At 37.0% G+C, this 20,295-nt stretch overlaps 1 protein-coding gene across 1 annotated transcript in view; it reads left to right on the top strand.

Annotated features, from left to right (window-relative positions):
- The window catches only part of CLCA2 (chloride channel accessory 2), a 37,309-nt gene extending 18,108 nt beyond the window's left edge, over positions 1-19,201 (top strand). The window contains exons 10-14 of the mRNA XM_030866122.2: positions 1,044-1,268; positions 3,772-4,042; positions 7,130-7,300; positions 10,589-10,822; positions 18,759-19,201. Of these exons, the coding sequence (XP_030721982.1) occupies positions 1,044-1,268; positions 3,772-4,042; positions 7,130-7,300; positions 10,589-10,822; positions 18,759-19,201 (1,344 nt within the window). The remainder of the gene's footprint in view (positions 1-1,043; positions 1,269-3,771; positions 4,043-7,129; positions 7,301-10,588; positions 10,823-18,758) is intronic.
- Positions 19,202-20,295: the final 1,094 nt, after the last annotated feature.

Below are 20,295 nucleotides of genomic sequence, written 5' to 3'. Positions count from 1 at the left end.
GCCACCTCTCCCCAGTTATTTGCATGTCATTAGCCCCTCTAGACTGTGGGCAGAAACTACATCTAATCCCCTTCAACAGCTCAGAGCCCGGCATGGAACGTGGCACAGTAATCAGCAGTCCACGGACACTTGTTCAATTGAGTTGAACAAATAATCCGCAATGTCTTTGCTGTCATCCACCAACAGAATTTTACATTCTTTACAAGTCTGAGCAATTTTACAGTGTTGCTAATGTCTTTATTTAATAAATATGATTTTTCAAAGTTATTTATAGACTGGTATTCTTTGTGAATACACAGCGATTAAACGCAGGGGTTCTGGTGTCAGCCAGCCTGGGCTCTATGTCTGTTTCACCTCCTTGCTGTGTGACCTTGGACAGCTTACTTCCCTAAGCCTGTCATTTCATCTGGGAAATGTGGGTAACAATAGCACTTATCTCAGAGGGTTTTCATAAGGATTGGGTTAGATAATACATGTAAAGCATTTAGCACAGTGCCCGGCATCTGTATGCACTTGGTGCATGTTACACACACACACACACACAAAGTGCACATACAGCTTATTTAAGTGCACACAGCTTAAATCATGACTAAATGATTTTTTTAAATGTACTAAACCCCACTGAAACCCAATGTCTGATTTCTTATTAAAATACATAAAGGTATCTGGACAGATTATACACAAATTAATTAGAGCACATTCACAAAAAAAGTCAAAAAAAAAAAGCTTGTTTAATTGCTGCTCTGAGGCTAATGTTGATTTGGATAAGAGAGAAGTATGAGAACAGCTAAAATCTCTTGATAAAGATTAATGAAGTGACATGTACTAGCTATAACAAAATATTTTATATCTACTGTACTTATAACACTTTGCTTAAGCAAAGTATTTTTACATGAAAAATAATTTATGTAAATATACGACATGTCCAAGTTAAATAGTTTTTTTATTTTTGCCAATTCATTTTTATTTGTCATAAAAATAAAGGAAAAATGTAATGATTATGCATATGCTAGAAACTTTCACATGTATATTCTCTCGAACAGCTTGAAAGTATAGGTGAATATGTTAAACGTCACCATCAACTGAAAAACACTGTGACTGTGGATCACAGTGTGGGCAATGACACTACCTTTCTAGTCACATGGCAGACCAGTGGTCCCCCTGAGATTGTATTATTTGATCCTAATGGAAGAAAATACTACACAGATGATTTTACCACCAATCTAGCTTTTCGGACTGCTCGCCTCTGGATTCCAGGAACTGCTAAGGTAGGTATTGTAAGCTTGTTCGTAATGACAACGTTTAGTCAACTACGTGACTTTCAGATGGATCACAGAATTAAATGCATTGTGTAAAGGAAATCCTATTCGAATATATCAAAATTTTACTTTAAATTTATGAGGGATTTTTTGAATGTTCAAAATTTAAGAGGAACTACTAAGGTATGTTCAAAACTTTAAATAATGGACACCAAAGGCTTCTCACTTCAACAGTGGAAATTAGTATTTATGTAGTACAAATAATTTCTTTTTGCTTACTTCCTTCTTTACAAAATCTGTATCAAATACTTAGAAAAAACCCTCTGCTTAGAATTTATAATATAAATACATGGAATATATATGTTTTTGAGCACCTACTATGTGCAGGGTCTTGTTCTAGGTGCTTTACAATAAAGTGCCATAATAAGAATAAGAACAGGGTACTCAGAGCACACAGGGGGCATGTGCAGGCAGTGGGGGAAGGAGAATGCTTCCTGGAAGTGAAGACATCAAAATGGAAATGTGGAGGCCTAAGGGGCCAGAGGTATGAATAACATTCTGGACAGAAGAAACAGCACGCAGGAAGACTGTGCATTGTCTGAATGCAATCCCTCTTCAGGTCTGTTGGCCCTCCCCCCCCCACCCCCCCACCCCCCGGATCACTGTTGATAGCCTCTGCTTGGCCTTCCTTCCTCTGGTCTAGCATCCTTCTCTCCAAACACCTTTATCAGAGTGATCCTTCTGAAGCACAAATCTGATCAAACCTGTCTCCTACTCAAAACTCTTTGACGGTCTCAGGATAAAATCCATGTGGTTATTAGTATCTACTAAGCCCTTCACGTTCTGGCTTCTGCCCAAACTTAACTCTTTTTAAAAATTATTTTTTAATTTAGAAAAGCTTTATTTTTATATAATTTTTAAAGGTTACTTTCCATTTATAGTTTTTACAAAAGATTGGCTACATTCCCCATGTTGTACAATACATCCTTAAGCCTATCTTACACCCTAGTTTGTACCTCTTACTCCCCAACCCCAAATTTATCTCCTAACCCGACTCCCAAACACCCTGTGCTCTGCCCCTACTTAACTTTTCTCCAAACGCATCATGTTCCTTTCACACCTGTGCACAAGGACCAGGAACACTTTACCTACTTCTTGCTGCTTTTGCCTGACCTCTTTGTCTGGATTAGGTGCCCCATATCAAAACACTTCTTACACCCACAGAGGACTTTTCATGTGGAGGTTTCCGCCATGTGTCTGTTACTAATGTTATGATTACAAAAAACAAAACAAAACCAAGCAGAAAAAACCCAGATAGATAGATAATCTTGATGCTTGAATTGTGACTTCACTGGAAAATGGCAAACCACATGAATCCCAAGAAGAAGACTGGATAGGGTGTGGCATCTTAACTTTCCAGAGTCAAACCTTAACCCACTGATTTCTCTCTTCTTCATCCTGCTTGATTGTGTTCCTCCTGCTACTTCCACGATTTAAGAAGGAGCAGCAGCAGGAATTAGGAAAAAAGGAATACTTATGTACAATTTTATCAAAAGAACAAATTTCTGCTACACTGTAGTTTAAGCTTTTTTCTTTCAGACATTTGTTTCCAGGTTTCCCCCAGGCAGCCCAGACAGATAAGGAGAATGGCATTCAGCAATACTTCTATAAATTACTCAACATAGACATTGTGCAATCCTGATCTATTAAAAATAGTGTTCCTTTTCTTGGTCCCTAATAGTGTATGTGGGTTTTTTGTTTTTTTCATTCTATTATTTTTTTTAATTTTTTTTTTGCGGTACGCGGGCCTCTCACTGTTGTGGCCTCTCCCGTTGCGGAGCACACGCTCCGGACGCGCAGGCTCAGCGGCCATGGCTCACGGGCCCAGCCGCTCCGCGGCATGTGGGATCTTCCCAGACTGGGGCACGAACCCGTGTCCCCTGCATCGGCAGGCGGACTCTCAACCACTGCGCCACCAGGAAAGCCCGTGTATGTAGATTTTGTTGCTTGAGATTTCTGGGCATGGGAGCATTAAAGGAAGTGGAGGGCAGGAAGGATACAGTTGCCTTTTATTCCAGGTTATCCACATAAATCATAATTGTCCACTTAATTTGCTGTAATTTTCTCCATTATATAAAAGGAATAAAAACGTTGAACCTCCTGTAGGGTGAAGGGGCTCAGATTAATATTTGCCAAGTACTTTGAAGCTGGACACATTGTTATCCTCTAAAAATGTGAATCAAGATGTGTCCTTCCCCAAAAATAAATTCAGGGTCTAATTCCCTAAAGAGTTACCTAACAATGAAAGTGGGTTGTACAGTGAAAGCCATGTAAATACTGAATTTAGTTCTCTCTTAACCAACATTACTCTTCCTGATATTCTTTTGTAGTATTTTAGAAAATGCAATATCAACAAAACAAGAACAAAAAACCCTACGAGGTTAAGTTTACACTTTAAAATGAGGGTTGATTTTTTTCTTCACACTTGACAAACGAAGTCTTTGTTTTGCAGCCTGGGCTATGGACTTACACACTGAACAATACCCATCATTCTCCTCAAGCCTTGAAAGTGACAGTGACCTCTGGTGCCTCCCGCTCAGCCGTGCCCCCTGCCACTGTGGAAGCCTTTGTGGAAAGAGACAGCACCCATTTTCCCCATCCTGTGACAATTTATGCAATTGTGAGAAAGGGGTTTTATCCCATTCTCAATGCCACTGTAACTGCTACAATTGAGTCAGAGACTGCAGATCCTGTTACGCTGAAACTTTTTGATGATGGAGCAGGTAACAAGGAATATCATGTAATTTTTCATGTTCTCAAGAGCTGTTCTGATGCTGCAGTATCAATATTAAGTTTATCTTTAAAATTCTTCCAATTCAATTATTTTTCTCACCCAATCTTATGAGAATCTCAAATTCTCATGGACTCACTGACATACTAAGTAGCTACAGGTCTCCACCTGCACAGGGAAAGCAAATGTGAACTTGGGAAAAGAGAGTCTCCTTGAGGCTCCTCAGAGTGGCTGTGTGTGAGCAGAATGGAGGGAGGAAGTCGCCCGGCACCTAGGTCTTGGCTTCCACTTGTCCGGTGACACTGACCACACTTAGTAAGGCCACTTGGGAACAGGCATGCCCACATTCCTTTAGGATTCACCAGTTTTCCTATTCACTGAAATAATCATATTGGACAATTAAAATAGCAAATGAAAACCCCAAAAGGGAGATGCAATGACAGTTAATCCATTTCTTCTTCTTTTGCCCGGCTGTTAAAGAGAAAATTGGAAATTGAGTTGACCATAGACTGTTCTTTAGCCAAGTAGCTGGGTTGATGAGAGAGCAGAGCCATGGCCTTTTACATGTGTTATTTGGTAACAAGAAGACCAGGCCAGCAAGCTTAGTGGAATCAGGATAGAGATTTCCCCACCACTGGGAAAACAAAGTCAAACAAAACAAAACCCTACTTCAAAGCACTCATTCTGCACAGAGAGAGTTCAGAACTTCATCATCATACCTCACAGACACCACAGCATCAATCTGGGCAACGAGCAGCACTTGGACTCTTTCTGACTAACTTGTTTTAACTTTTAAAAACAAACTCCTTTATTGTTTTTATCTTTTCTATTCTGTTCTTTTCCTAAACTAAATTCTCAGAATGACAATAGACCTCAAAGTTTATGTTGGCAGCCCCAATGTTTGATCTACCAGTAAAATCATATTCCTTCTCTTTGTTGTTTCAAAGATAAAAATATTTTAAGAGTCTTATGTTTGTTTAAAACAAGACAATTTATGTGAAAAATCTCTGTAGGTTATTTTGCTGTGATTCTCCTGAGCCCATAACTTCAGGCAGAATTTTGTTCTGAGGTGCTTTAATGTGGTCTGCCCTACGTGTAGGCTATGAGGCAATGCGTTGTTTGCAGAGAATAATAAATAGATTAAAGGAATAAATGTATATACCAATTAAGTATAAGCAATTATAATAATAAACCAATTAAAAGTTAAAAAAAATGAGTCTTATGTTTGGCAACCCATTAGTATCTTGCCATGGCAATCTTGTATGACATTTATGAAACAAAAGTTCATTTAAAGGATTTTAGTTCAAGGCCACCTCAGAGGATGCTAGACAAGTCCTCTTATTTTGCCTACTGGAATGGATCCAAACAAACTTCTCAGACTCTGATTGCTTATCCCTGGCCACACCTTTCACTTTTTGTATATAGTCCAAAAATACACTTTGCAGAATGTTCCTCCCTAGCCCCAGCCTGTGGGCTGGCCTGGGAACAGATCCTGCTGTCTTAGGAAAGAGCACCTCAATAGGCTTTTATATTTATTCCCTGGAACCATTCTGTTTGTTTGATGTCAAAATTTATACCCTGATGAAAGAAACAATGAAAAGGTTGTTTAAACATTGAAGTGTAAATTTAGATTTTTCCCCTGTACTTAACACACATGCACATAGTTGTCTAATACTTATGTTTATAATGGAAATAGTACTTATCTGCTAATAAAATTAATTAACAATATAAAATGCTTTATAATTTTAAATATACTTTCTCATGCACACTCTCAAGTAATCATCACAACCACCCTGTGAGATGTTATCCCCATTTTATAGATGAGAAAACTGAGGCTCAGAGGGATTGTTTCACAGCTACTGTGGCAGATCCAGACCTTAAAACAAGTCCCCTGACACCCAAGCCAGTGTTCTTTCCCATTTCTTTCTGACTCAATGATTAAAAGAGGTGGCAGTGGTAACCGTGGCAGGAAGAGATTTTTCTTTATCATTTCTCAACAAAGATAGACCTTATTAATCATTAAACCACTAAATATCAAGATCTGATTTCTTTCCAGTAGATAAAAAAGGTTTCTAAAACTACTGTGATCATAAGGTGCTTAGCGTTTTTTATTTTAATAAAATATACTCCTATTTTTCTCATGTGAAGGAGCAGACCTGCCTCTCTAGTGAGGCTTCTAGAGCACTTTAGTGATGATGCAATGCTAGAGAACAGGGCTGGGTGTGAGGTGTGAGAAGTGAAGTGACCATAGAATAGGACAAGCTGCTTGGCCCATGTGGCCACTTGCACTTGAACAGTGAATGTGATCTGCACTTGGGCTAAGCTGCACCTCCCATGGCTGCCCTGGAATCTAGGCCTTGCTGCCATTCAGTCATGGGCTTGGTTTGGAACTGAATGACTCTCTGAGGACCAATGCAAAAGGAAAGAAGTCTAGCACTGGGCAAGATTTTAGAATGCCTCCTGAAGCAAGGCACATCCTCCCGAAGTGGACAGAACCAAAGCCTGTCAAACTCCAAGTCAATGAGCACCTTCGAATCTAGAACAACCCACGTATCCTCTAATGAGGAAATTAATTTCACACTATTATATCAACTACCAAAGTTTTTTTTTTTTTTTCATCAGGGCTTCAGGGTGTTCATAAACCCCTTGAAATTGCATGAAAGTATGTATATGTACATATATATTTATTCACTGGGAGCAGAGTAGCTTTTATCTCAAAAGGGTGTGTGACTATATATAAGCTTAAGAATGTGCTTGGTTTCTATGAAAACCTAGTATTATTTTCAGTGATAGGAAGGAGAGCGCTAAAGGTGATTATTAAATGCTTTATTAGCACTGAAGCAGGTACAACTCATTCACCTTTAGAAAATAATTTTTCAGAGGTTAAGGAATCACAAGGAGAAATTATGGAGCCGTTGGAATTTTAATCACCTGATAATATCAAAAGTAGCTATGAGCATAACAGCATATGCTAAAATTAGAAGAACAAGGAGAATAAATCTTATTTTTAATGATTTAATTAAATATTAATAATCAACTGTGATAAGTATTGACATTGAGTTTTTTTTTATATTAACAGGTGCTGATGTTATAAAAAATGATGGAATTTACTCGAGGTATTTTTTCTCCTTTGCTGTAAATGGTAGATATAGCTTGAAAGTGCATGTCAATCATTCTCCCAGCATAAGTGCCCTAGCCCACTCTATTCCAGGAAGTCATGCTATGTACGTACCAGGTTACATAACAAACGGTAAGAATCATTAGCACTGTTATTTGAATAACATCATTTAATGTGTATATTTCTGATGAGTGTGTGTGTGTATGTATCAGAGAGAGAGGTGAATTTCAAAACTCTTTTATATAAGTCAATGCATAATTTGTTGATTATCTCTTTAATCCTCAGTGATTCATGATAGTAGATAACAGGAAGGCAGTAGGTAATTCCCACAGATTTCTCCTACCCTCGTTTTAGTCATTATTTTGACCACTTTCTTGTGACTGTTTCATCAGAATTACTACCAGGCAAAGAGATTTATTGAATTTTCTCCTGTATAGCTCCTGTACTTCCTCTACAGAGGAAAGAGGAAGAGGCAAAAAGTTGTTAGCAGTTTAAAGAAGGAAGCAAATAGCCCAAACAATCCACACAGGAAATGAGTTCCTGAAAAAATATGAGTGTGGATATTACAGGAAACTGAGGGCTTCCTGAAGATGTTCTGTCTTCCTTCAAGATAAAAGTGCCAAATACATAGAAGATACACATATTTTTTAAACACCATTATTATAATAGTTCCTGATGGGAAGCAGTGGTTAATAAAGTATAACAAACAGAAAAATGCTGTAGTCTTTAAATATAATCTCAAAAAATGTTTCTAATCATTCTTATTTGAAAAACTGCAGAATCTTTATGAATACTTTTCATGTATTTTAGCAGCTATAACTAATCATTTGGACCATACCATAACATGACTCTATATTTTTGTACTATATGTACTTTTCAGTAGAAAACAATAAAGATGCTATAGTGGATTTGCATCTCCTGATATTTTTAGTGTTGCCTAGAACACAATTTACTCTCACCTATATTTAAAATAATTTGGATTATTTCAAAACCAATATAAATCAATTTGCAAGGTAACACAATTTTACTACAAAGATATGATTTTGTATCTAGATGTAATACTTCATTTCTAAGTAGATATTCCCTCTTTCATTTATACATCGAACATTTTTGAAGGCCTCCTAGGTGACAGGCTTAGTCCTAAGAACTTGGGATACCAGGTAGAATAAGACTTGATTCCTATCAAGGAGCTTGCAGGCTACTGACAGGTCTAGTATCTTTTTTAAAGCCATGAATTTAAAGGATGCAAATATCAGCGTCAAGTGTACACTGAGAATAGAAAAGTCATATTCAACTCTGCTTTTATCTGTGTACATCATATAGGCCCTTGATAGCCCAGAAAGAAAAATTTAGATTTCCCTAGGCATGCCTACCTCACATAACATTCGTTTATCAGCTCATTTTCAGGTAATGACCTTGAGAGTACACTGCATTGAAAAATGTGAGCTGCTCTGTTTTCACACCACCAAATCTCCGGGCACAACAGCATCTACTTCCTTCCTCTCCTCCCTAGTGCCTCTGTTGGATCTGCTCTGGATTCCACCCAGCCTGCTTATCAAGGGTCCTTGAGAGCTCTCCCTTGCATGTCCTCTGAAGAGCATTCAAGCATGATTTATTACTTCCCATATTAAAAAAAAATTTTGGTGGTTCCCCTTTAAGCTACTGTCCACCTGTCTACTCCCTGTCATCCAGTTCTTTGAAATGAAATCTAAATCTGCCGACTGTACCTTCTCACCTCCAGTTTACCACTCTGCTCACTGCAAGCAGACCTCCACCCACATCACTCCACTGGAATTGCTCTGGCCTTAGTCACCAATGACTACCTGCTCTTATATCCAAAGGATGCATTTCAGTCCTCATTTTACCTGACTCAGCAGTACCTGACACAGCTGATTGATTTCTCCTTTGCCATTTCCTGGTTTCTATGATACCACACTCTCCTGCTTACCTCTTATTCTCTGGAATTTTTATTCTCAGGCCCTTTTTCCAGCTTCTCTTTTTCTACCAAGCCTCTAAGTGTTGGCAGTTATCAAAGCTTAGTCTTAACCTTCTCTTCTCACTCTTCTATCTGGAGCCACATTACCTGGGTTTGAAACCTAGTTCCTCCATTTACTAGCTGTGTGACTTTGGGCAGGTTACTTAGCCTCTGTGTGCTTCAGTTTCATCATCTGTAAAAATGGGGCAATAATTGTACTCTCCTCATAGCATTGCTGAAAAATTAAATAGTTGATAATATAAGGTACTTTAAAAAGTGCCTGACACATAGCAAGCACTTAGTAAATACTCTTTATTTTTATAGCTGAAATTCTTATTAGGTAATCTTATTAACCTATATGGCTTTAATAACATCTATAAGCCTATAACCTCCTAATTCATAGGTTCAAAATGATTAAATCTAGCTAAAACCTCTTCTTTGAGCTTAAAATCCATATCTAACTGGCTCCTTGACGTCGTCAATTAGACGTTTTACAGGAATCACAAACCTTGTAACTTAAATAGTTAGTCTCCTCCCCATAGCCTGTTTCTCTTCCCATTTGCTCATTTTAGGAACCTGGGAGCTATTCTTTTTGTCCACCAACTTTCCCTTCTTCATCATTCCATATTCAAATCCAACACCAGCTTTTGCTGATTTTCTCTCCAAAATGCATCTCGAAATGCCTACTAGCCTCCTCTCCACTGCTATCACCCAACCCAAGCTACCATCTTCTCCTATCTGGACTGTTGCAGTGGCCTCATTGCTTCCTGTGCTAAAATCCATTCTCCACTGACAGCAGCCAGAGTGACATGTCAGAGAGCAAATGTGATCATATCACTGCCCTGCTTCCCCACAGCATGTTTAAGATTAAACTCTAAAACCACTACAATGGCCCACGAGGTCCTACTTGAACTTCTCTTTCCTGTCTCATCTCAAACTATTCTCCTCCTTGCTTTAATTAAATTTTTCTAATTTGCAAAGCTCTTCTCCACACTTCAGAAGTTTTTACACAACCTCTTCCCTCTGCCGGAGATATTTTTAACCTCCGCTCTTTATCTGGCTGACTTCTATTCATCCTTTAGGAAATTGTTAAATGTTACTCCCTTGATACCACTCTAAATTATATTACTGTGTTATTTCCTTTCATAGTACCCTTGCTTTTTTCCTTCTTACATTTATTACAATTTATAAATATATGTTTATAAATATGACTGTAAATTCCATGAGCAATACTGTTTTGTCTGTGATTGCTGGCATAGCATATGCCCTAAAAATATTTATTGAATGAATGAATGGATGAATGAATTGTTGAATAAACAAACTGTTATTCTAAAGATGTAGCAAAGGGAAAAAAAGTCTTAAAATGTCTCTCAATAATCTGCAAAAACAAGCTATTCAGGAGATGGTAACTTGTTGTTTTGGCTATTCTTTCTTTGGTGTCACAGGTAATATTCAGATGAATGCCCCAAGAAAATCGGTGGGCAGGAGAGAGGAAGAGCAAAAGTGGGGCTTTAGCCGAATAAGCTCAGGGGGTTCTTTCTTTGTGCTGGGTGTTCCAGCTGACCCACATCCTGATGTGTTTCCGCCATGCAAAATTATTGACCTGGAAGCTGTAAAATCAGAAGAAGAGGTGACTTTATCTTGGACAGCACCTGGAGAAGACTTTGATCAGGGCCAGGGTAGGTTTCTTGCTTTCATTACCTATTTTTCTACAAGGTGGCATTTCCAATAACTATGTCAGGGGTTAGTTGGGTAAAAAATAGCTTTGGGGGCTTACAGATGACAAAGCTGTAGAGGATTGCATGGAAAGCTTTGAGTTGCTGATAAGGCCCTGTATCCTGGAGTCTAGGAAGAGAATGTATCAGCTCCCCCAGGATTGACGAGGCCCTGGTAACCTGACTGACACTAATACAGAAACCTTTGTTGGAAACATAAATACCACATGTAACAGTGGTCTAGTCAGAAGCAATGGGTTCTGCTTTACAGAGCATGGACTTTCAAATACTGAAGGTGATTAGTTTTCTGAAGATTAGATGGTGTTTATTCAAGGGCTTACAAGTCAAGTTTAAGGGAATAATTCCCGTAAGTCATGAAATACTTGGTGCATTGTCCTCTCCTACTTCTGGTCATCATTTTTGTTAGGGAGGCTGGGACCAGTTCCCTGATTTGAAGCTTTCTAACCCTTGCTTGGGCATTGATGAGTTCCTTCGCTACTTTCCTTTTTCTAATGCTTTTATGCCAGCCTTCAGGCTTCCACCTACCTCATCTCTTGATCCCCACAGCAACTCAACAGAAAAAGTTTTCTAAAAGAATAACCTTTCCAACATCTTTGCCATTACCAGAACATGATTATCATTGATTACACTTTAATCTGATGCGTCTGATTGAGATTTCTGTAGGAACCAACCTTCTCTATTGAGAGCTAATTCATCAATATTGGTCAATAACAGTGACCACCTTGGGCCTTTCCCAGTCTTGCTTTCAACTTGGATCATCTTTTTCTGGCTTATAATTCTGTTTACTACTCTCTCCAGAAGACATCTTAGTTACAAATAATTATGCACTGCTGAGAAACAGTCAATATTTTAGTTTTGTCTTGAAATTCTGTTATCACAATGTCTCTTCTTGCCAGATAGGAAGGAAGTGAAACATTTTACATTCTAAATTAAGGATTTTCCTAATTTAAAGTTTGAAGATGTGAAACGATTGAAACTGTGGGATGGGCATATCACTTGTATAATGGAAACAGCTGTAACTTAACTTTAGAAAAAAAGTAGTTCCCACTCTGGCTATAAGTCCAGCTGTTTAATCTTTGGCAGGTTGCTTAAACTCTATTACCCTCAGTTGCATATGTGGAAAATAGGACTAAAACTATCTATTTCATAAAGTATTGTAAAGATGAACTGAGATGACATATAAAATAAAAAATGGAAGAGAAAGTGGGCCCAGTAAGTTTTCTGGGCTCCTGGTTTGCACTGCTAGAGAGATTCTCTAGCTTCTTATTTGAAGTAAGGAGCCACCAATACTCATTCCCATCTTTATGTAAAAGTAAGCATGGTGCCACCCAGTATTTTTCCTCTTTCCTCACTGCCTCAGAAGCACAGTTGTGTGTTAAAAGAGACAAACACAAGCTCAGACTCCCATTACTACTGGGAACTGTTTTTTTCAAGAGCTGTGGTGGTTTCAACTACACCACCGAATGAAGAGTAGAAAGAAAGTGAATGTGCAGTATCAGTGGTTATGAATGGCTTGAAAGGAAGAAATACAGCCAAATGGGACTTTAGTTTAGAATTGGTATTACAAAGGGTTTTAGAAGGGAAGAGAGGATTTCATACCTTCACATAAATGGCCCTGATGAGCAGTATGACTGAAGCAGATCAAGCTTGTTATAATGTGAAACCTCAAGCGACAAAAGATTGGGAGGCAGGGAATGGCTGGATGTGTATTAAGTTGCTGACATCACTCAGTCATAATTGACTTGATGACCCAGCAATGGCAAAATTGACCAATTAGCTATGAGTATACCAACTAGCAAGTAGGTGTCTGTTTAACTCATAAACATGTGCTTTCATCACCTCTTTTTTTTACAAATCGTTGTCTAGGAAGGTGTTATACTCTCCTCTATGGCCAGAGTTAGAAACAATAAGGGTATGTCTCTGGCTTTACAATTATGAAAAATTTGACTATTCTTAAAAACCTTATTAGCAATAAATGAACATCTCATATATGCACAAGCATATCAATGTATATCCAGTACCAACTCTTCACCATATACAATATATTGTAAAAGATGACAAAGTACATGGAATAAGCAAAATATTACCAGATCATTATTATGTTTGGGAATGTATTTAGACAAGGCATTATGGAAATGGGTTATTTCCTTAGGTTTTCATTAAGAGTGTGGGTAAAATAACTTTTAAAACTGAGTACCAGGCATAATCTGTATTTCTGCTATAAAGTTAATTTCCTTTGTGTTTTCTCCAGAAATTAAAGTGAAAATATATTATTTACTAAGGAACTATTATGTGCCCAGCACAGTGGTAAACATAATATAAAAGTAATTTAAGATGGTATCACACTCCAAGAACTTATAATCCTAGGCTAAGAGAGAAAAGGCATAAAATGGTCAAAAAACTATTTTATGTATTACACAGTGCCATTTGTATAATTCAGACCTTGGGAGCTACAGGTATTAAAAGGTTGTAGAGTGGGTGGAAGCAGAGCAAAGGCCAGTTTCTAATGCCAGGGGCCTGGGCACAGCCTTTGGAGTAGTGACAGACCACAAAAAGCACCAATCTTGGGCCTCCTTCCTTGCACTCAGTAGCTTCCCTACGTGTCTAACAGCCTGACTTTCACACTGTTTCCTCTGATATCTTTTCATCTTGTTATACAACTGTCATTGAACATATTATCCTTACAAATTGTTGAAAATTTGCTGCTTCTGAAAAAGCTGTTCAATGACAGCAATTTTTTCCCATTTCCCCCACCCCCAACCCTCAGTTATGCTTATTGGATGGAAGAAGGCTCAATGTAGGAGAAATCTATAATAATCCTTAGGGGATGGTTTGGATTTCAAATGAAGAGAGGAAGTGGGAACTGTTCCCACTGGTAAAGATGGGGTCAAGTCTTTGATTCCCTCTGCATGTCCTCAATCCAAGCCCAGGGCTTTCCGTACTAGAAATTTATTGATAAAGATGCTAAGGAAATGTAAACCTTGGTAACTGGAAAAGTAGCAATTATTGGGAAATAGGAGACAGTGTAGCCTAATAGAAGGCTGTAGAGCATAGTGTTAGGGTATTAAGCTCTGGAATCAGACAGACCACGTTTTATCTGTGTAACTTAGGCAAGTTACTTAATTTCTCTAAACTTCTGGTTTCTAATCTGCAAAAGCAGATAGTGAGAGTACCCATCTCAGAGGGTTGTTGAGAGAATTGAATGAGAAAAGGCACAGAGAGGGATTAAAACAGTGTCTGGTCCATACTAAGTGCTCAGTAAATATCAGCATTTATAACATTTTGGAGCCTGAAGGGGTCTTAAAGATACACTAGTCTGACTCCCTTGTTTTAAATGTAAGGGAATGGCCCTGAGAGGTTAAGTGTCTTGCCCATGTCCTTAGAGCTACTTTCATGGCTGAAATATACTGGGAGTATAGAGGTAGAGGTCAAAACTAGAGATATAGCTAAGAGGTCAAAGATGCAGAACCAGCCCATTTTCTTTTTCACAGGGAGAAGGGGAAGACCACAACTATTGTAAATGGAAGGAAACCTTTCATGAATGTATGAGCTGAATTAGTTTGGAGTCTTTGTAGTTACACAGTTGTTCTGCATCATTTTTAATAGTTGTTCACAGTAGGAAGTATATGACATTTGGAGTTAGAAGAAATGAGTTCATTTCCCGCACTACAGCTTCCTAACTTGACCATGGACATCACATTTAACCTCCTGAGTCCCAGTCTCTTTTATTTTAAAATGGGATGGTCAACTTCACAAAGGGAGAATTATGTATGTAGAAAATCTTTGTAAATGCTAAGGCTTATGGAATATTGTTTCATTATCCAGGAGACGACTCAGGGAGAGCCCCGTGGGGAGGGCTTCCTCCATAGAGAACAAGGGACATAGGAACAATGGACATGTTCCATTGTGAGTGTAGAGCAGATGGTCAGCCTAGCTTCTCATCCATATCTGTCCCATCGTATTTGAACCACAGTATAAAGCAACTCAAGTGGGTTCACTCAGAGGAAATTGGCTTATTGATAAATTTGAGTATGAAGGTTATTTTGTTTTGACAACCTTCTTTAAGGGTGCTTTACTCTAATTACTACTCAGGAATAGAAACAGTCTCATTATTAAAACTTATTATAGATTTGGAAAGTTCTCAAAACCTAGTCACTAGAATATTTTCATTGTTTAATTAAAACTCAGGATGTCTCATGGTTTTTATTCCTGAGAACAAAATCCTCCTTTGGAGCTGCTCCGTTCATTGTTGAATCTATTTTTAGCCATTTTAGATACGATTTATGATATTATTAGAGTGGGTTAGTACTACAGGTGGCTTTCTTTTTGCATCTAGAAATTATTTGTTACCAATAATTTTGTTTTTGATTTGATAATACATTAATACAGTTTGAAAGCTCACAGCAGCACAACAATATGAATGTATTTAACACTGCTGAACTATACACTTTAAAAAATGGTAAATTTATGTTATACGTATTTTGCCATAATTTTAAAGGTTCAAAACAGTATAAGGAAAATCAAAACAAAATTCTGCCCTCATCTACTCCAAATTTTGCAGTTCTGTAACATGCATTTTTCTTAATTTATCACAATCTGCTTTGAATTAATGTTATACCGCTTCACATATAATGTGAGAATCTTTCAAAAGTATAATTCCATTTACCCTTCTGCCATCCTTTGTGGTCTTGCTGTCATATATTTTACCTCTACATTTGTTATAAGCCGCACATTGCATTGTTATGGCTTTTGTTTTAAACAATCAATCTTTGCCCAAGACAAAGAAACTTGCCTTTTAAAGAAATTTTAAAGAGGAAAAGAATTATCCTTTTTAGTTACTTGTATAGTATAGTTACCATATCTAGTCCTCTTCTTTTCTTCCTGGAGATCAGAATTTTTATCTAGCATCATTTCCTTTGTAGTTGAGGTCTTTGAGTAACAATTCTCCCAATATTAATTTTTCTGAAACATGTCCCTTAATTTTTAAAACACAGTTTCACTAGATGTAGCATTCTAGGGCAACAAGTGTTTCTTTCAGCACTTTAAATATATCATTTCATTGTCCTCTGGCCCCAATTTTTTTCTCATAAGTTAGCTATCATTCTTACTGTTGTTTTTCTGAGTATAAAGTGTCTTTTTTCTCTTCTGGCTGCTTTAAATTATTTTTCTTTATCTTTGGTGTTTAGCAGATTGACCATGATGTGACTCAGTGTGCTTTTCTGATGCTTATTCTGTTGGGGATCACTGAACTCTTTGGGTCTGTGGAGTGTTCTTTTAATCAAATTTAGAATATTTTCAGCTGATACATCTTCAAAAAATGTCTGCTCTAGTTTTATTCTTCTTTTCTTCCTGGGTAATATTTATATTATATAATATTATAGTACAGTATAGTATAGTATATCATATCATATCATCATACACACACACTAAGTGGATATATCAGTGGATCTTAAGGGTCACTGAGATTCTGTTCAATTTTTCTAACTATTTTTTAGCCCTTCAGTTTGGATGATTTTTTTTAATTTTCAAAAAATTAATTAATTAATTAATTTATTTTTGGCTGCATTGGGTCGTCGTTGCTGTGCGCAGGCTTTCTCTAGTTGCAGCAAGCGGGGGCTACTCTTCATTGTGGTGCGCGGGCTTCTCATTGTGGTGGCCTCTCTTATTGCAGAGCACAGGCTCCAGGTACACGGGCTTCAGTAGTTGTGGCATGTGGGCTTCAGTAGCTGTGGCTCACGGGCTCTAGAGTGCAGGCTCAGTAGTTGTGGCGCATGGGCCCATTTGCTCTGCAGCATGTGGGAAATTCCCAGACAAGGGCTCGAACCCGTGTCCCCAGAATTGGCAGGTAGATTCTTAACCACTGAGCCACCAAGGATGTTCCTGTTTGGATGATTTTAATGGATGTGTCTTCAAGGTTACAAATTCTTTCTTCCATTGTGTCCAATCTGATATTAATCCTCTCAAATGAATTTTTTCATTGCATTTTTTTTCAATTCTAGGATTTCTGTTTGCTTCCTTTTTAAAGTTTCCATATCTCTCCTCAAACTTTCCATCTCTTCATTCACTATATCCAGCTTGTCTTGTGTGTAGACCATTAACATACTCATCATGGTTATTTTAAGGTCCTTGTCTATTAATTTCAAATCTCAGTCATTTGTGACTGTTTTAATTTGCTGACATTTTTCTTGACTATATATCACATTTTCTGTTTCTTCACATGTCTAGTAACTTTTTATTGTATATTGGACATGTGGTAGTGAATTATAGACTCTGGACTTTGTTACATTCCCCTGAAGAGTTTTGAAATTTTCTAGTAGTTACCTTGGATCACGTGGAATTTGAGGAGGCTTTGTTTTACTTTTGTCTAGGGTTTGTCTATTTCAGTTTTGCTCTTAATCCTAGGGCATATCCCTTAATTCTGGGACACAATCTTTTTTCCTAAGGCACAGCTTTTCTAGTGTTTTAATGGACATCTCAAGATATTTACCAAGCTCCTCTGATGTGGCAAGACTCACACTCCAAACTCTATATCTCCCCTGTGGTGGGCACTGGCATAAAACTCTGCTCCATTTTTCAGCTGTCTAGCTGTTGTTTTCCCCTTGAGTCCTTGAATTTTCACCCACACATGTACAATTCAGAGGTCTTCCAATGATTTGAGAGAAGTTAATACACAGAGTTGGGGCTCATCCCTCTCTGGCTCCCTCAATTTTCAGCCACTCGGCAATCTCACACTCAGTCATCTGATTTTTAAAACCAAGAAGATAGTGGCTTTCTGTATCAGTTCCAGCTATCTGTACTGAAGTGGAAAGTGCCCTCGGAGGAAAAACTGTATAAACATGAGTCAGTCACAGCCTGGTTCTCTTCTTTTATGAGTTGTAACTCCTCTGGCTCCAGTTTGTTTTTATTCCCCTTTCTTTCTTCAGAGTTTATACTTGTTACCTGCTGGTGAGTTAGTCCAATAGAAACCACTCAACCATTACCAGAACTAAACTTTATCTTTGACTTAAGTTACAAATATTTTTGTCACTTAACATATATGTTTATATTTTGCTTAGGAGATTCTTCCCATGTAGAAAATTTTCATTTTATGTATATAAATTTATGGATTTTTATGTTTATGGCTTGTGAATTTTGAGTCTTAATTAGAGGGTCCTTTTCTACTTCAAGTTTATAAAGAAATTCATTCATTGTTTCCTACTAATTAATAGGTTTTTTTTACATCAAACTTTTTATTTACTTTGGAGTTTATCCTGAAGAATAAAGGTTTGCAGTATGGATCCTATTTTTTCCAGCTTTTTACCCAATTGTCATAACACCATTATCAAGAAATTTTTACTTTCCCCTATTAATTTGGGTTCTACCTCTATCATATACTAAATTCCTAAATGTATTTTGGTCTACTTTTATACATGAATCTATTCATGCACCAGTACTGCAGTTTTTCAGTTACTGAAGCATTACAGTGTTTTTACATCTGATAAAGTCAGTCCTTCCACTAAAAATTTGTTATTTTTTAACCTTATATGGCTAATCTTGCTTATTTATTTTCTATTTAAACTTTACAATAAGTTTGTTAAAATAGAAACTAGAGGCACTTTTAATAAAACCATGTAAAATTTACAAAATAACTTAGGGAAAAATAACATCTTTATTGTGTTGAATCTTGGTATTCAAAAACATAATAAAACTTTCCTCTTATTCAGGTTTTAGTATGAGTTCTTATGTAGTGTCTTAAAGTTTTGTTCACATTCATATTTCTTGCTTTGTTTATTCATAGGTATTTTGACTTTTTTGTTGCTATTGTCATTAAGCCATTTCTAATAAACTAGAAAGCTTACTCAAAATCACTTAACTTCCCATTTGTATTTTTTAATTTCAGCCAACAGCTATGAAATAAGAGTGAGTAAAAGTCTACAGAATATTCAAGATGACTTTAACAATGCCATTTTAGTGAATACATCAAAGTTAAATCCTCAGCAAGCTGGTACCAAGGAGATATTTACATTCTCATCAGAGCTTTTCACAAATGGACTTGAACATCAACCTGATGGAGAGACACAAAAAAGTCTCAGAATTTATGTGGCAATACGAGCAGTAGATAGGAACTCCTTAAAGTCTGCTGTATCTAATGTTGCTCAGGCATCTCTGTTGATTCCCCCAAATTCTGCTCCTGTATTTGCCAGAGATGATTTTATGTTGAAAGGAGTTTTGACAGCAATGGGTTTTATAGGAATCATTTGCCTCATCATAGTTGTAACACACTGTGTTTTAAACAGGAAAACGAGAGCAGACAAGAAAGAGAATGAAACAAAATTATTATGAACAAATGTGCAGAGTACTTTCCTTCTTAAATATAAGACCCATGGCTTTTGCACTTTACAAAAACAAGCCAATAAAGTCAAATTAACATCAGATTATTAAAAATGCTTTGAGTTTTTGTGTAGTATGGATCAGATTTTTACACGGTAATAGACAAAAAAATCTTTTATAACACTAATGGAGGCAGAAGGGAATTAGAAAACCTTTAAGCTTTGGCTATGGACAAAAAAATAAAAGTTATTCTCTAAGGTAATGTGTTTAAAGGCAAAGGTAATGGCAAAATTGAATCAGAGTCAATAAAAGCTTGTCTTATTGAAGACAAAAAATAACCCACGTAGAGAAAAGGATGTTAGGCCTGAATGATATAGTATAACTATCTATGTGAAGCAATTGTTTAGTTGTATGATTAATTTTTAATTCCCCTTTATCTGTTCAGAACAGGTTGCTTGTTGATGACTAAAGATCAACCTGTATTTTACATATGAAGTGCCTATTGTAAAGTTCTTTACCTCTTTCCATTTGGTTAACTATACTACAGATAGATCCCACTGATAATGCTCAAAGAGATGTTGGTTCACTATAAGAGTTAACCTTAAAATGTAGGTATTATCCTTGTCCCCTGACACTGGTTTTATAACAGAGGCCTATTGAATTTATTGTTTATAACTTTCTACTCTTATCAAAGCAGCTCTCCAAGTTATTTGCCTTGGGTGGTATTCAAGGAAAATGGTTATAGTTCTCATAAGACTTTAGGTAAATAATGAAAGACATAGTTCTGAGCTTATTTTAACACATATCAATCCATACGCTATATAATTTTATTCAATTTCAAACAAAGAAGAGGCCACAGGGAGAGACTGACCTTTGGAAATTTTTAACTGATTCTGTTTTTTTTGTTTAAATAAGACTCCAGGAATCCTTTTCCCACAAAGGGTGATTTACCTACAGGTATTAACCTACAGGGGTGGAGGGTGACTACAGAGAGGCAAGCACATGTCACAAGGAAATAAAAATTATCTTTTATTTAATTTTGCTCTTATTTTTTTAAAGATTACTGAGCAATAAAATCACATGCTTTGCATATTACAGAACTTAAA

The sequence above is a fragment of the Globicephala melas genome, chromosome 1 (genome assembly GCF_963455315.2).
Source record: "Globicephala melas chromosome 1, mGloMel1.2, whole genome shotgun sequence".
Taxonomy (NCBI): domain Eukaryota; kingdom Metazoa; phylum Chordata; class Mammalia; order Artiodactyla; family Delphinidae; genus Globicephala; species Globicephala melas.
The sequence above is the reverse complement of the archived record's forward strand: the minus strand, read 5'-3'. Positions and strand labels throughout refer to the sequence as shown.